Below are 17,876 nucleotides of genomic sequence, written 5' to 3' on the forward strand. Positions count from 1 at the left end.
TAAACTTTCATTTTTTTAAATGGGAAAATACCTTACTGTAAAATGGCTAGATCATGTGGTAGAAAATATTTGACTTTCAAAGAAAATGCCAAACGTTTTCCAAAGTGGCTGTGCTATTTTATATGCCCACCAGCAATGATTGAGAATTCCAGTTGCTCCACATTTTTTCCACAACACACCATCTGTGCTCTGTATTGTGTCTTCACCACCCCAAATGAAGTCTCCTTTGATCACCATTTGTCCCCACCATACAGTATACACTCCTCCACCTCCCCTACCTCCTATAATCAACACACTGTTGTCAGTGTCCGTGAGGTTTTTTATTTTTTACTCAATCTCTCCATCCCACCTACCGAGCTCCTCTTCAACCCCCCACCATAATGGCCGTCAGCCTGTTCTCTATCTCTGAGTCTGACTTATTTTGCTTATTAGTTCATTTTGTTCATTAGATTCTACATTTGCCAACACTTGATATATCAGGCTTTTTAACCTTAGCCATTTTTTACAATTATGAGTTATATCTCATTGCTCTACTTTGCATTTTCCTAATGACTAATGGCATTGAACACCTTTTCAGGTGCTTATTTGTTACTTCTAGATCTTTTACTTTTGTTAAAGTCAAGCTTATTAATTTTTTCTTTTGTGGATCATGCTTTCTGTCTCACAGCTAAGACATCTTTATGTAATCCAAAGATTTCCTATGTTGTCTTCTAGAAGTTTTATAGTTTTAGGTTTTACATTTAGGTATATACTGTATTTTGAGTTTTTGTAATTGAAGTTCATTTTTTTACAAAAAGATATCCAAGTGTCCCAATACCATTTGTTGTAAAGACTATTCTTTCTCAAATGAATTGTCTTTGCAGTTTTGTCAAAAATCAGTTGCTTATACATAGGTGGATTTATTCATGGTTTCATTCTATTCTACTGATCTATTTGTCTGTCTTTATACCAATTCCACACAGTGTAGCTTTATAATAAGTCTTGATATAGAATAATGTTAGTCCTCCAGCTTTGTTATTCTTTTTTCAGCGTTGTTTTTGGCAATATTGGGCCCTTTGTATTTCCATATGACTTTTAGAAACAACCTATCAATTTCTACCAAAAAACAAAACAAAACCCACAACAAACACATGCTGAGATTTTTTTTATTGGAATTCTGTTGAATCTGTAGATTAATTTGTGGAAAATTGACATACTAAAAAATTTGGGTTTTGTGACCCATGGACATGGTACATCTCCCTATTTATTTAGGTCTTCTGTGCTTTCTCTTAGTATTTTTCAGGTTTCAGTGTATGGGTCTTTCACACTCCTTTTTCAGATTTATTCTTAAGTATTTTATATTTTGATGCTGTTATAAATGATATTTTTAAATGTAAGTATCCAATTGTTCCTGTGCTAATAGTTTCCTTACATATGTGTGTTGATTACTAGTCTGCTGAATACTAAAGGGGGATCCTCTGCAGGTCTTTGTGGCTCTCTTCTGGGCAGTTGTCTCTTCTCTAATACTCTGGGCTGTGAACTCAAACCACCTTAATCTCCATAGACTTTTAAATTTTTTTATTTATTATTATTTTTTCTTTATTGATTAAGGTATTACATATGTGTCCTTATCCCCCCAATTTCCCCCCACTCCCTTAGTGTCTGTGTCTATTGGTTATGCTTATATGCATGCATACAAGTCCTTTGGTTGATCTTTCCCCCTTCCTCCCACCCTCCCCTCCCTTCCCTTTGAGGTTTGACGGTCTGATCCAGGGATCCTCAAACTATGGCCCACGGGCCACATGCAAATACAAATATTGTATTTGTTCCCATTTTGTTTTTTTACTTCAAAATAAGATATGTGCAGTGTGTATAGGAATTTGTTCATAGTTTTTTTTAAAACTATAGTCCGGCCCTCCAACGGTCTGAGGGACAGTGAACTGGCCCCCTGTTTAAAAAGTTTGAGGACCCCTACTCTGATCGATGCTTCTCTGACTCTGGATCTGTTTTTGTTCATTAGTTTATGTTGTTCATTATATTCCACAAATGAGTGAGATCATGTGATATTTGTCTTTCTCCAACTGGCTTATTTTGCTTAGCATAATGCTCTCCAGGTCCTTCCATGCTGTTGTAAATGAGAGGAGTTCCTTCTTTTTTACAGCAGCATAGTATTCCATTGTCTAGATATACCAGTTTTCTAATCCACTCATCTGCTGATGGGCACTTAGGCTGTTTCCAAATCTTAGCTATTGTAAATTGTGCTGCTATGTACATAGGGGTGCACAGATCCTTTCTGATTGGTGTTTCTGGTTTCTTGGGATAGAGTCCTAGAAGAGGGATTACTGAGTCAAATGGGAGTTCCATTTTTAGTTTTTTGGAGAAACCCCATACTGTTCTCCACAGTGGCTGCACCAGTTTGCATTCCCACCAGCAGTGCACGAGTGTTCCTTTTTCTCCACATCCTCTCCAGCACTTGTCGTTTGTTGATTTATTGATGATAGCCATTCTGACAGGTGTGAGATGGTATTTCATTGTCATTTTGAATTGCATCTCTCGGATGATTAGTGACTTTGAGCATGTTTTCATATGTCTCTTGGCCTCTGTATGTCCTCTTTTGAAAAGTATCTATTTAGGTCTGTTGCCCCCCATAGACTTTTATCTCTGTACTGAACTCAAGTATCCTCTGAACATAATCTGGGTTCCTCCTCCCTCCATAGTGGCCTGGAAACTCTCTAAAGGTAGTAAAGTGAGCAATTACAGGGCACTTTTATTTGTTCCCCCTTCCTTCCTTCCTTCCTTCCTTCCTTCCTTCCTTCCTTCCTTCCTTCCTTCCTCCCTCCCTCCCTCCCTCCCTCCCTCCCTCTCTCTCTCTCTCTCTCTCTTTCTTTCTTTCTTTCTTTCTTTCTTTCTTTCTTTCTTTCTTCTCTCTCTCTCTCTCTCTCTCTCTCGCTTTTGTTCTGTGTCTAAAACCATTGTTTCATATATTTTGTATGGCTTTTTTCAGGTGGGAAGATAAAGCTGGTCCTTTTTGTTACATCTTGGCTGAAAACGAACCTTTACCTTTTAAAAATGTCCTGGGCATCTTCTTTTCTTAATTTTCTATGACAAAATATTTTGAACATAAACAACAATGCAGAGACTATGCCAGTGAAACCCCATGTACCTATCACCCAGATTCAATGATTATCAACTCATTGAATCTTCTTTTCTGCTCTTCTACTTCCTCCTTCTCCTTGGATTATTTTTGAACTATTCCAGCTGCCATGTCATTTCATTAAAAAACATTTTAATATATACCTAAAAGATAAAGACTTCCTTTCAATTCCTTTAGCACATCTAAAATAATACTCTCATAATTTAAAAAATCATCAACTATACAGGCAGTGTTGAAATTTATCAGTTGAGTCTGAAGTGTGTATGTGTGTGTGCATGCACATATATACTTATGATATATATGATATATAGTCTATAAATTTTCAAATCAGGATCTAAATAAAGTCCATAAACCGCAGTTGGTTGATAAGTCTCAAGTGTATTTTGATCCATGCTTTCTCTCTTCTATACCTTATTTTTTCTTGCAATTTTTGAAAATTTTATTTATTAGGTGACATTGGTAAATGAAATTATATAGGTTTTAAATGTACAATTCTATGATACATTATCTGTATGTTGCATTGTGAGCCCATTACCCAAAGTCAAATATTCTTTCCATGCATATCTTTTGATGAAAAAAGTAAGTGTTTCATCCCATGGTTTCCACAGTTCAGATTATATTAGTTGCATACTCATGGAATTATTTAACATAATTTTCTACTCCTTATATTTCCTATAAATTGATAGTCAGATCTGAGGCTTGTATTTTGGCAAGAATGCTTCTTAGTTACCATTGTGTACTTCTTGAGAGGTACATAGTACCTGATGTCTTCTTTTTGTGATATTAGTAGACATAAATGTTCATGATCTAGATTTATTATTTCATTAGGAATTTCAAATTTCTACTTCTATCAAGCCATCTTTATATATTAAGTGGAATATTTCTGTAAATACTAGTAGTCTAAAAAACTATTTCATTATCTGGAGATACAGTTTAAGAAAGTATATAGTATAAAAAGGCTATTCCTCTTTATTTATCAGCTTTCAAAATAATGGGTTAATCCTCCAGCATTTTCAAAGGTGTTTTTTTTTTTAGTGTCATTATGAATGTACAAGGTTAAACATGGTTGATACATTTCCATCCATTGCAGTTTTTTTTTAAAAAAATATTTTATTGATTTTTTTACAGAGAGGAAGGGAGAGGGATAGAGAATTAGAAACATCCATGAGAGAGAAACATCGATCAGCTGCCTCCTGCACACCCCCTACTGGGGATTTGCCTGCAACTAAGGTACATGCCCTTGACTGGAATCGAACCCGGGACCCTTTAGTCCACAGGCCGACGCTCTATCAACTGAGCCAAACCAGTAAGGGCCCATTGCAGTTTTTATTCTTATTCAAATCATCCCATTTTTGGCCATTCAGAGCCTCTTTAGGTTGGCTCTTGAGTTCCTTTGACATAATCCTGTAGTCTTTGAATGTTTTAATGATTTCTGATATAACAAGGTATTCCAAACTCATTTAATAATTCCTGCTTCAAACTGAGACATACTTATTTTCCCAAGGAGCTCTTAGGTATGGTACTTACAGACCTCAATCAGAGCATAAGGAGTGCTCATTTCTATGGTGTTACTAATTGTTTCTAGGCCTTTTCAGAAGGCATACCTAGGAAATAATATAAAGGTAAAATACATTATGGAGTTCATACTGACAGTTCCAATTCATGTTTAGACACATAGGTTTTTTTATTTACCTTTGTTAATTGTGCTATTGTCTCTCCTCTCTCCATACCTAAAGTCAGGATTCTCAGTGACAACAAATTACTCATTTGCTTTATCCTGTTATGTACAATAATCTCAAAATAACAAACCAACACACCCAGCAACAATATGATTCCAATCCCTTTTCTCTCTACCTTATATAGTCATTCTCTCTATCGTTATCATTTTTGCTTTAGTTTGGCTTATTCTTACATTCATAATATTTAGAGCTATACTAGCATAGTATATTTACAGAATAGGACATATGTTTATGCCGCTGATTTTAGATAACAGGAGTGTAACATACACAATTAATTTATATTTCCTGATATGTACATTTTACATACTTAACCATGTTTCCCAGAGACCCTTTCACAGAAAGAGATGTAGAGATTCTTCATTCATTGTTTCAGCTGCAAAATACTGTCTTGTGTGGAGGAGTCATTGTTTACTCCATCAGTTCTCTGTTGAAGGATTACTTTTTTCAGTTTGTTACTATGACAAACAGTGCTGTAATAAAAAAAAAAAGCCTTCTGCATATGTCTTTTCATACTTTTTTTTTTGTCTGTTCATAGCTTTGCTAGTCTATCTTTGGTATAGAAGTAAAACTGCTGAGTTATAGAATAAATGCATTTTCACTTTTAAGAGATAGGTATTGCCAAGTCTCTTTCCTTAGACTTTGTACCAGTTTGCATTTGCACCAGAAATGTGTGAAAGTGCCTGTTTCTTCACAGTCTTGCCAACAGAATATACTGGCAAACATTTAGACTTTTTTAATCAGATAGGTGAGCAATGTGATGTCATATGTATTTTTCATTTTTTTCTTTAGGAAATAATTTAAAACTTATGGAGTTGTTGCAAGAATAGGCCATATTACCTTTTTTTGCAATATCTCTTTAATCTTCTTCACTTTTTCCTTGACCTTGACTCTTTGATCTGGTTATTTTGTAGACTGTCCCTCAATGGGGATTTGTTTGATGTTCCCCCATAGTTAAATTCAGGTTATGCATTTTTTAGCTGGCATGTCGCAGAAGTAATGCTGAGTTCTCAAGGTTTCCTTTCATGTGTTACATACTTTAAATTTGTCCTATTACTACTGAAATTAATGTGGATTACTTAATTAAATGGTGTCTGCCAGGTTTTTCTATTGTAAATTTACTTTTTTCTCTTTGTAATTAGTAGTTATTTTTAAGAGATACTTTGAGACTATATATCATTCTCATCACATTTTTACCCACTAGTTTTAGTATCCATTGCTGTCCCTTGGCTAGATTAAATATTGCTTCAATAATTAAATGGTGATGTTCTAATTTTATCTTTCCTTCTACATTAATGGATTGCCATTTACATCCATATTACTTCTCCATCTGTCTATTGAAAACCATCAATTTATACTGTTGTCTTCAATTCTATGGAGACCACAGAGTTCATTCTGGTTATATTTATAACTTCCTTGCTTCAGTGAGAAATCTGCCTCCCACAAGGCTCTTTAAATCTAATTATTGTGTCAGTCTCACCTGGATGTAACGCATCATCAGTCACTGCTGATGTCCCCCCGCACTCGCATGCTAGGACTTCATATCTGTCACCAGGCCACTGCCATTCTGGGGCCCTTTTCTTCCTACACGGGCTCTGACACCCTGCACCAGGCCATCCTTCTCAGGTTCCAACATCCACACGAGCTACCACCCCCATTCCCCCCCTCACCCATACTCCTGGATGGGTACCTATCTTAAGCCCTTATAGCTTTGGGACTAAATAAGGTAAGAAAGAAGTAAAGGAAGGCAGGAAAGCAGGAAGGAAAGAAGGAAGAAATTTTCATTTTTCTTATTATGAGTAAGAATGAGCATCTTTTCAAATGTTTAACATGCCCCTTGCAATTTCTGTGTGTATGTGTGTGGTGGAGGGGGGGGACTATCTGTTAACATCTCCTATCACTTTTGCTATACATCTCTTCTTTTTTAAGGAATTCTATGTATTAGGAATATTAATCGTTGTCTATACTTTAATTTTCAAACATGTTTTCTGAATTTCTCATTTGTTTTTTCTTTATTTTTTTTGCCTCACAAAGTTTTTTTATTTATTTTTTTTGTAATTGAATGTATTGCCTTTTTTCTCATTGTTTCTGGATTTTTAAATCAATGTTGAAGAATAACTTTTTAAAAAGTGCTCTGATTGCTTCCTCAATTGATTTCTAATTTAGGCAGATGTTGGACTATGTTTTTGTGGGAAAAAGAACTGACTCGACTCTGTCTTCTCACACTTTCAGCTGGAGTCGAAGAGCTGGAATCACGCTTTCTCGTCCCCGGAGATCTATTAATTTTGACAGGGAACAGAGTGCAAATGCCATGTGATGCCATTCTGCTTGATGGCAGCTGTGTGGTGAATGAAGGCATGCTGACAGGTGTGGTTCTGTCTCCGTCTGCAGCTTCCCCAGTGCTCGCAGGCTCCTGTACCTGAATGACAAAGGCAAAGTGTGGGGCAGCTGTGGGCCCTCCCCGTCGCCACAAATCTCATGAACAGTTCTGCCCTGGATATATCTGAGAGTTCAATTCAAAGCTGCTTTCTGTGTGCTGATTTTCATATGGTGGTCACTTTTTGAGTCCTGAGCATTTCCTTCTTGAACCAAGGGTTCTTACAACCCTGTCATTTACTTTAAAATATTGTAGAAATCATTAGACGTTTCAGAATTATCTGTGGTTCTTATATTTAGTATTTTTATATAAAATTTGTCTTCAGATAAACTTGGAGGGTTTAAAAACATTTAAGAACATCCTGAAACCCGCAGAGTTAAGTGCAAGCTCTTCTGAGCTTGGCTTGAAAATGTTGAAAACGTTCATGATGCAGGACTTGGCAAACCTGGGTATTTGGGACTAACTGGAGTTCATTTGTAAATAGCATGCTGGAGCTGGGCAGCTCCCTAGAGGTCATTGCATCTCACTGATAAGAAAACTGAGGTCAGTGAGGAGAAGAAACTTGCTCAAGGTTGCAGTGCTTTGAATTCTCACTCACATATGCAGTTATTAGGAGGTGGTGTGTCAATATTTCTGTAAGATAAAGAAGAATCATAAAGTCTTTCAGAGACTAAACAGGAGGCTGTGAATACACACTGACATCCTGTGGTTCCCATTAAAGTTCAAGTCAAATCCACTTGTCAGAAAGGTATGACATGGAAACAAAGACACACCTCACTCCTTTGTGAAATAACCGAAACAAACAAAAAAAGCAAAGAAAACATGGCAGGTCTGTTTCCTTTTCCTAAGGAATCCATAGGTTTATAAACATCCCTTAGTGCTCAGACTTTTGCAATGCCAAGTGGCCCTAGCATACAGGAACATGTGTCTGACTTTATAGTGCGCACTCAGCATCACCAGTGGAAGTTTTACAAGCTTTGTTCTTCAGAAGCCATCACTACTTTCACAACTTCATTTGCCTCCTGTGCTTGCACTTCAACCCACTGCAAACTGCCCCTCTCCCTTCACTGGCCAAAGTACTAGTGTCTCAATCGCCAAATCCAATGGATTCTTTAAAAAAAATTATATATAATTGATTTCAGAGAGGAAGGAAGAGGGAGAGAGAAAAAAAAACATCAATGATGAGGAGAATCATTGATCGGCTGCCTCCTGCACATCCCCCCACTGGGGATCGAACTCATAATCTGGGCATGTACCCTGACAGGGAATTGAACCATGACCTCTTGGTTTATAGGTCAATGTTCAACCACTGAGCCATGCTGGCAGGACCCAATGGATTCTTTAAATTTCTCTTTTTATTGACCTCTCTACTGGTTTTGACTATTCTCACCATCTCTTTCTTCTGAAAATTCTCTTCTCCCTAACTTTCCAAGGCAACGCTGTCTCTCTGAGTTTTTCTACCACCACCCAAGCCGGTCAGCTTCTTGTGCTGTTCCTCTTCCCCCATCTCTTTGATTGTTGCTGCTATATCCTGGTCCTTTTCTCTTCTTACCTTACACTCAGTCCCTAAGTGGTCTTCTCATCACCTTCATATCACCTCTAAGGTGATGAACTTTGACTAAAATCTTCCTTTAAACCTCTCCTCTGAGCTCTAGACCGAAATAAGTTTCTAACCAGCTACAAGACATCTCAACATGGTTGTTACACAGGCCTCTCCAATTCAAGGTGATCAAAGGCAATTCCTCCTTCCTCTTATAATTCCTATATTGATAAGTAATAGCAACCTCTGCTCATTCTCCAAAGTCAGACACCAGGAAGCCACTTTCAATTCCTCTGTCCCTCTAAACTGCCAATATAAAAATACTAGAGGCCCGGTGCACGAAATTCGTGCACTCAGTTGGGGGGTACCTCAGCTCGGCCTGTGCTCTCTCGCATTCCGGGAGCCCTTGGGGGAGTGGGCCTAAGCCATCAGTTGGACATCCTTAGTGCTGTTGCAGAGGCGGGAGAGGCTCCCATTACCATCACTGCGTTCGCCAGCCATGAGCCTGGCTTCTGGTTGAGCGGTGCTCCCCCTGTGGGAGTGCACTGACCACCAGGGGGAAGCTCCTGCATTGAGCAGAATGGGGCTGAAACTGGCTCTCCGACAACCCCCAATGGGTCCCGGATTGCAAGAGGGCGCAGACTAGTCTAAGGGACCCCACTGGCGCATGATTGGGGCCAAGGAGAGATGCTAAAGGTTGGCCAGCCAGGAAGGGACTTTGGGAGGGCTCTAGGGTGTGTCCAGCCCATCTCGCTCAGTCCCGATCAGCCGGAACCCAGCAGTAAGCTAACCACAGGTAAGAGCATCTGCCCCCTGGTGGTCAGTGCACATCATAGCAAGCGGTTGAGTGGCCTTAGCATATCATTAGCATATTACACGTTGATTGATTGAATGGACGAACAGATGACCAGACACAGCATATTAGGCTTTTATTATATAGGATTTCCCAAGTTTTGTAGCTTCTTACTTCCTTATTTCTCAAATCCAGCACTTCCTTTCTACTCCCACTGCCAACTGCCATATTTCAAACCTCAGGTTCTCCAGTGGGGATTCTTGTGATTATTTTCCAACTCAATGTCCAGCCTCTAATCTAATAAAACAATTAAACATCTCCCCATTCCCTTTCTGCCACAGGGCCTATGGGAAAACACACACACACACACACACACACACACACACACCAGAATGAAACATACACTTAGGGCCCTTCAGGCTCTGGCTCCTACATAGGTCCCATGGCCCTTTATTCCCAATACCCCCACATTCTAAACTGCACATTTTGGTATTCCCTACATAGTTATTTCCTGCCTATTTCAGCATCCATGTTTGGTTTTATAGTACTCACAGTAATTATAACATGGCATTATATTTGTTTGTTATATGTCTGTGTTCCTCTCCTGACTACGGACCTCTTAAACAAGCACTATGTTTCCATTTGTATTTCCTGTGTCTAGGGCTGTCCCTGCCCCATGGCAGGCTCACAACGAACATCTACTATAGGATGTGTAAGTGCACACATGATTTAGATGAGTGAGGGCATCTTGCCTCACAAAGTGCATGGCTTGTTTTCTGTAGGAGAAAGTATCCCAGTCACTAAGACTCCATTACCTCAGATGGATGGCTCTGTGCCCTGGAAAACACAGAGTGAAGCGGATTACAAACGGCACATCCTCTTCTGTGGAACAGAGGTTATCCAGGCCAAGGGAGCTTGCTCCAGGACTGTGAGAGCTGTGGTGCTGCAGACTGGTTAGTCAGCATCTCTTCCTTCCATTTTGTCATTTTAATTAAATGCTGTTGTTCAGTTTATTTAGTGTCTAATTTATTAGGCATGGAGCAGTCTTTAGATAACAAACCAAACATACTAAATTTATATATTTAAAATGTGAATTGAACTATGGCATACGCCTTTTAAAAATAATGGTACTGATGATAATATTACTATTTATGTGCTTTGTAGTTTATAAACTACTTGCATATATAGTACTTGCAAAACAAAGGTGCCTACATGAATCATCTGGGGCCCACACAATGCAAGTGGACTTCCACAAACCATACAGCCAGGAACTGGCTGAGCTGGACCCAGAACTCAGGTCTTTTAACCTCAAATCCTGAGTTCTTCCTAGGCAGGACTAGAAACAGAAAACTTGACATTCAAAAGTAATAGAAATTGAATTTGTCAGTATTTAATGGGCCACTTAGTTTAAATTCAAGTGACGTGTGTGTGTGTGTGTGTGTGTGTGTGTGTGTGAAAGAGAGAGAGTGAGCATGTGTGTGTGTGCATGCATTCTCATGAGTCGTTTCCTTAAAAGGAAGCTGCCTTTGGAAAAGCTGTGCTCTGTCCCCAGTATAGTGCTTCCCTGTCTCTGGGATGCATGGAATTGAAAGTAGAGGGAAGGAAGGCCAGAGTAATAGGCTCTGAAATAGATAAGGTATTTCCATTCTAGCACTTAGATATTTTCCAATTATCCTTTAATTGCGCTTGGTTTTAAACGCTGTTTAAATGTCTCTAGAGAAGACAAAGGCAATGTTGGATTGAGGTTGGAAGAGCACCAGCGTAGGATTTGTCATCCTGAGAGGGTGGGGTGTGTGTTTATCGCTCAGGATTCAACACTGCGAAGGGGGACCTCGTGAGATCCATCTTGTATCCCAAGCCAATGAACTTCAAGCTCTACAGGGATGCCATCAGGTTCCTCCTGTGCCTCGTAGCAACTGCCACCATTGGGATGATCTATACTTTATGTGTCTACGTGCTCAGCGGGGTAAGCTGCCTTTGTTGCATGCACATACACACTAACCCATGTCCGTTTTATACTCTACATATTGACCTTAATGTAGGGATTACAAACATGGGAAACAAAGCCGAGCACTGAAACTGACCTATGTACTCCCAGGCTCTCCAGCATAGGCAATTGATCACCAAGGTCCATGATAACAATTCAATCTAATGGGATCAAACATTTTGCTTATTGAGATATCAGCATGCTTCTACTCTTGCACAATATTTCCTTATATTATTTTCAATCTGAGAATATATTTATTGCAATAACGTAATATTTAGTAGCTGTGAAATGAAAAATTTTAATCAAAACCCAGATATTCAATGTTGGTGAGGGCACATGGCAAATTGGCCCATGTTTGCCTGCTGGTAGCATATGAATCATTACAAGCCTTTTTGATTGCACTTTGGCAAAATGTATTGAGAACTAAAATATGTTCATACCTTGTGACCCATGCTTGACTTGCTTATATTATTTCTAGAAATTTAATCTAGATAAATAAACAAAAAGAAGGAAAAAGTCATTTGCATAAAGCTTTTTGTGATCGGTTTATTTGTAATAGTGAGAGTGAGGTATCTTCCAGGAAGCTCCCGGGGAGGTGGTGAGGAAAGCCCTGGATGTCATCACAATTGCAGTTCCTCCTGCTCTACCTGCCGCCCTGACCACGGGCATTATCTATGCCCAGAAGAGGCTAAAGAAGAGAGGCATCTTTTGCATCAGTCCCCAGAGGATCAATGTATGTGGGCAATTAAACCTTGTCTGCTTTGACAAGGTATGTGTGTTTCATCTTCATTCTCACCCCCATTATAATCATTGTCATCCTGTATACGCGTGTTACACTTTCACGAGTCAGGAAACAGGATGTGGGTATCTGACTTCACTTTTTCCCTGGTTGGCTGTGTGACCTAGGAAAGAAACATCTCGTGAGCGCTCAGATTATAGAGAAGGGACAGTAGTTACTGCATTAGAGAATCTTTTAGGATCCTTCCATCTCCAATGGTCTATGAAACACAATTAATTAAAATAGCATTCTGTCTATCACCCAAACCCTCAGAGAACAAAATTTAAATATTTTACTGTGATACTATTGTATCCCTAATGTTAAGAATATTGCTTGGCATAGTCAGTGTTCAATAAATGCTAATTGAATGAATGAGTGAGTGAATGAATGAATGAAAAAGGGAGACTTTATTTAAAGTTATCCTTGAGTAAATGGCAGTTACTCCCAGCCAGCTTCTTATTCCACCTTCTTTTGAAGGTATTCCTCTAGTCTGTATACACATATGCTGGAGTAAAGATGGAAGCTGTGAGAGGGTAAGGTGGAATTGAAAGGTGGTTTTGTGTCTAGGTTTTAATTTATAAGGTGACTGAGTGATGACAGGGAAAGGTCAATGTTATTCACATTCCCTCTGGAAGGAAGAGGCATAGTTCACCAGGCAAGGCCACAGGAAGCATGCAAGGTTTGGATCAGGAAGCAAAACAGGAGGGAGGGGAGTGCTTAGGCCCTCATCCTTTATTGGGGTTTATTGGGGTGGCCTTTATTGGGGTTTCTGCAGGAAATGCAAGACAAGGCAGGGTAAACAACCCATGATTGGCTAGTTTGAGTGGTTCTGGTGAGCTTTAGGGTGTAGAGATGGTCCCGAGTTGTCTGATACCTGGCCCTGGGATGAGTAAGGAAGAGGAATATTGTCTCCTGGGGAGGGTGACCAGAGAGAGGAGAGGTTTGGCTACCCAATGGCTACATATTGCATAGCAAATATGTGCTCTTGCCTGAGTTCCTTGCTGTCTCTTCTACTAGTAATTGCCAGCCCCAGAGAGGTAGTCTCTTTTCAGCTAGAAATATTTTTTTAGATGTCAAACATTACAAAAATACTTAAAATATGTACAAGACAAAGCTATTATAGGCAGGAGATTATGGGCAAAGGCATAGAGTCTGAAGAGCAATAAAATGTGTTTTGATCAGAACAGGACATTAGTAGTGGGAGAGGGTGTTTATAAACCTTGAATGTCTGGCTAAGAAATATTTCTTTAGGCAGTGGGAAGCCATTGAAGGTTTTTATTTTTTATGGTTGCCTTTCCTTTTCTTATTCTTTTTATTGTGGTAAATACACACAATTTAAAATTTACCATTTTAACCTTCTTAAGTGGCTTTAAGTGCATTCAAATTATTATGCAACCATCACCACCACCCATGTCCAGAATTGTATTCACCTTCCCAAACATAAATCTGTACCCATAAACAGTACATTGAAGGTTTTTGATAGCAAAAAATTAATGAGATGGGATCTATATTATCTAATTGTTGAACTATCAAGCTATCTACCAAGAACAAAAGGTTAATGTGGCTCTTGCTACTATTTCAACATTATTTTGTGATCAAACTAGAATTATAAGGAAAGATGTTCTATTTATGAAATCATATTATCCTTGGACTTGGAAAAAGAAGTGGGGTGGGAAGATAATTGTGACAAGAATTTGAATGTTAAGTAAATAATTATTATGAGTAATTATCATTATTATTAACTCTTACTCTATGCCAGACATTAAATTAAGCACTTTATTGTATTATCTCATTTAATCTTCACAACAACTTTATATGATTATAACCATGTTACAGGCAAGGGCTCTGATGTTTAGAGAAATTCAGTAATTTGCCTAGATCACACAGCTGGTGTTTTAACCCAGATAAACTTTTCAGCAGGACACTACACCAAGAAAAGTACCAACAAGCACCTTTTAACTAAGGTGCAAATACCAAACCATTTCTTTAGGACAATAGAAAATTCTCCTACTCCCATTACTTGTTTCTGATGACACACTTTTAACTTCTGCAATAAGAGCTGGGAGTCACCATTTTTTAGCTCTTGTAGGCTTACCAAGAACTTTGCCATCTGTTTAATCTGACCTCAGAATCTCCGAACAAGCCTCTGAAATATGTAAGGCAGGTCCGGCTTTCTTTCTTTTATTGCTGAGATCACTAAAGTGCAAAGAGATTAAGCGCTTGCTGGTCATACAACTGGGATGAGTTCATCCATGCTTCTCCCAGGAGTCCAGATACCCACCTCACTGTGTTCTTGCTGGAAGCACTGATCTCTATAAAATGTTGTGGCATATGTTATTCCATTAAGACGAACCTTATTCGTCGTTGCAATGGGGAGCTAGATCTCCAGAGTAAACTGAGTGCTTGTTTCTGTTTAGACAGGCACCTTGACAAGGGAGGGCTTGGATATCTGGGGAGTCATGCCCTGCGATAAGAATGGGTGAGTACTGTTCACATAAAAGCATCCACACCTGTAGATAACGTTCACAAGTGGTGACTTGAGCCAAAACTGTCAACAGTTGCTGGCAAGCAAGACCTCAAGTGCTCTGGAGAATGACAGTTTTGCAGTTTCTTTTATGCATTTGAAATTAAGGAGGGAACTGCATAAAGGTGGACAAAAGCCACCTGTGAGGTGATTTTCCATAGAATCCCTTTATCACACATAGTACCTTGGACTAAATGCACTGAAGTTTTTCTTTTCCTGGAACTCTGTGTTTTCTTAGGAAAATTAACAATAGAGACAATCTAGCTTTGGCTTTGGTGAGCAGTGGTTGCCAGCATAGCTTCATTTAACTTCTGCTTCATAATGGTTCCACGAATATTTTGCGCTAAAACCTATGTTTGCCCCTGTCCCTGCCCCTGCCACATGCCTCACACAAACCCAGGAGATGAAGAAGAAGTTTTGACACTGCATTCAAATCCTTGCTAAAATGTAATTTGCAGTCAGCATATTAGCCAGGGGACTGAAGTTGGCCCAGTGTACCTCATTTGGACAATACTAAGACACTCTCCTTCAAAGCCTTCTTCTGTGCCAGGAGGAAGGACACCATGTTCACCTTTGTACAATGAATTTCAGTAAAAGGAACATCCGTGGAGCTGGGTCAGTGTACTCATGTTCCTTGGTATTCTAGTTCTGAGAATTCCACGTTTTGGCTGCCCCAGAACTCCTCAGTTTTGGGCAGCTTTCAGCTCCAAGCGGGTATTTGCATAACCTTTCCTGAGGCCTCCTGGCGGCCATGCCTGGGATTACTTCTCTTCCAGCTTTTCTCTGCAATTTCCAGTGTGAACAGAAAACATTAGACATTTCCTTTTTTTTTTTTTTTTTAAATGAAGGTATTTCTCACTTACAAACTAAATCTCAAAGCATTTTAGTCATAAAAGGTTCATAGCAGTTCTTCTGCATTATGCAGACGACATACAATTTATCCACAAAATATTTTAATTATAGATGTGTAATACATTTTCATATTAAAACATGAATATAAAGTGTTTATAAACAAGTCTGTTTCTTGGGTTAAAGAAATTGATCTTGGTACTTGGTATACAGAAGAAGCCTCTTATTAGTATAAATTTTTGAAGTTCTTTTTATTTTCCTTGAAGATAGATTTGGATATATGCCTGGACTCCTTGTTCATTAATATTTTTCTGTTTCAGCTTCAACAAAATGTGTATGCATTTATTAAAATATGTGAACATCTTGAGAGCAGTATTTTTATTATTTATATTTGTGTTCTTTATGCTGTAGCACTATACCAGGTGCACAAGTAGATGCATAGTATACGTTTGTTCATCCAAAACGAACTAAATGCGTCCCATCTTTTGAATGCTATTCTACCTATTGAATTGACATCAAACTTATTTATTAAGCTTTTTATTTCTAAATAAAACTTGTCAAATTTAAATAAAAATAATTCATATAATATTTAAGCTATTGATTAATAAGCCCATTACTCTTTATTCCCATCTTCCTTCAAAAAGGTGAAAGTTGGTTTCAAATGACTTAAGTAACAATTTAAAATTAAACAAAATTACCAACTTTAATTCATAAAATGAGAGAAAGGAGATTCAATCCTAGGTAAGAAGTTAGCCCCTGACTTATAGTCTATTAAATGTCATCTAATAAAAAGTGAGTCATAATAAGTCTTAGCTTTTCCAAAAAGGGCTGGATACTTAAAGAACTTTTGGCACACTACCTGAGCTATTTGAGTTTGAAAATCTCAAGCATTCAAATAAAAATAAAAGGACAGAGATAAGAGAAGAATTCTATTTATTTGTTGTGTAAACCAGAGTCTGGCCCAATCTCAGGAATTCAGAATTACATACTGATGACAATGCGTGTGCCGTATGAAAAACAAGATTCCATTTTCCCTGATTTGTGTGAGCTTAAGCGTCCACGTTGATCACACTGCTGGTGGCTTCTTCCTTTTACATGTTTACCCAAATGCCAGGGGCCTGTTGTAAACTACTAAGATAACTTAATCTTCTGATATATAATAATAGATATGATCAACAGGGTCAGTAATCAGCCGAGAGGTTTTGAACTCTTAGAGAAGCTTGGATGAGGAAGCCAGCAAGAAATATGGCTGGATTATGCGTTAACACTGTGATGTGGAGACTTTCGAAAACAAAAGGCTAGAGCAACCTAAGGCAGTATTTAAAGAAATGCAGTGTCCATATCATGAGAAGTAATAATCTGATCCTCAAGACCACATTTTAATCAAACTATGACAAATAAAAACTTAAGAAAGTAACTAGAAAAGTGAGTGGTCTGCAAACTGTATTAAAGGCACAGCACAAAGTTCCTCTGTAAACTCAGAGGAAGGGAGTGTTTACACAGGAACCTCTAGCTGAGCTGGTCCACAGAAGTTGGGGCACAGGTAGGCTCTGACTGGCTCCAAGAAGCATGTTCTGCCTCAGTGTTCAGGAAGCACTTTCTGCTATCAGAAGTCCTCCTAGGATGAGTTGCTCTATGAACCATCTACGATGCTACACATTTAAGAAGGGACTGACAACAAGGTTGCAGAGGACAGTCCTCTAATGGGCCAGAGGCTGAACTTGATGACTTCAACCCTGAATTAGTGACAGCACACTGCACCTGACATTGCAGTTGTGTCCCAGCAGATTTTAGATGAAGCCACTTTCTATAGGAAGTGATGGGGATGATGACTGCAATAGGATACACTAGATGCCAGGGTGGAAGAGAGGAATGCAGTATCCCTTTAAAAATATTTTTAGGTTATATTTCTTTACCATTATGCTCTTCAGATCTTCAGTAGCTACTCATTCATTTATTCACTCGTGCATTTGTTTTCTGTCTAATATTGGCCAAACATGTTGGAGAGATCCAGAAGGCATTGCCCTGCCCCAAAGGATTAAGGAAGGAGATACACAAATAGCCACAGCGTGGGCAAAGCTGTTCTGTCTCACAGCATTGGAAATGAAGTGGTCTGAGAGTTTGAGCAGGAGTGGATGTACTTAGAATTAAAAGTGATA

General features: G+C 38.7%; 1 protein-coding gene across 5 annotated transcripts in view; it reads left to right on the forward strand.

The window, feature by feature from the left end:
- The window catches only part of ATP13A4 (ATPase 13A4), a 118,593-nt gene that overhangs the window by 52,236 nt on the left and 48,481 nt on the right, over window positions 1-17,876 (forward strand). For all 5 annotated transcript variants that reach the window (XR_011470313.1, XM_070406547.1, XM_070406549.1 and 2 more), the window contains 5 exons: window positions 7,102-7,236; window positions 10,362-10,532; window positions 11,388-11,545; window positions 12,147-12,335; window positions 14,762-14,823. Coding sequence is in view for 4 of the 5 variants with exons in the window: in XM_070406547.1 (XP_070262648.1) it covers window positions 7,102-7,236; window positions 10,362-10,532; window positions 11,388-11,545; window positions 12,147-12,335; window positions 14,762-14,823 (715 nt within the window). In the remaining variant the exon portion in view is untranslated. The remainder of the gene's footprint in view (window positions 1-7,101; window positions 7,237-10,361; window positions 10,533-11,387; window positions 11,546-12,146; window positions 12,336-14,761; window positions 14,824-17,876) is intronic.

The sequence above is a fragment of the Myotis yumanensis genome, unplaced genomic scaffold (genome assembly GCF_028538775.1).
Source record: "Myotis yumanensis isolate MYYU_CA2020_CCGP unplaced genomic scaffold, mMyoYum1.0.hap1 SCAF_2, whole genome shotgun sequence".
NCBI classification, from domain to species: domain Eukaryota; kingdom Metazoa; phylum Chordata; class Mammalia; order Chiroptera; family Vespertilionidae; genus Myotis; species Myotis yumanensis.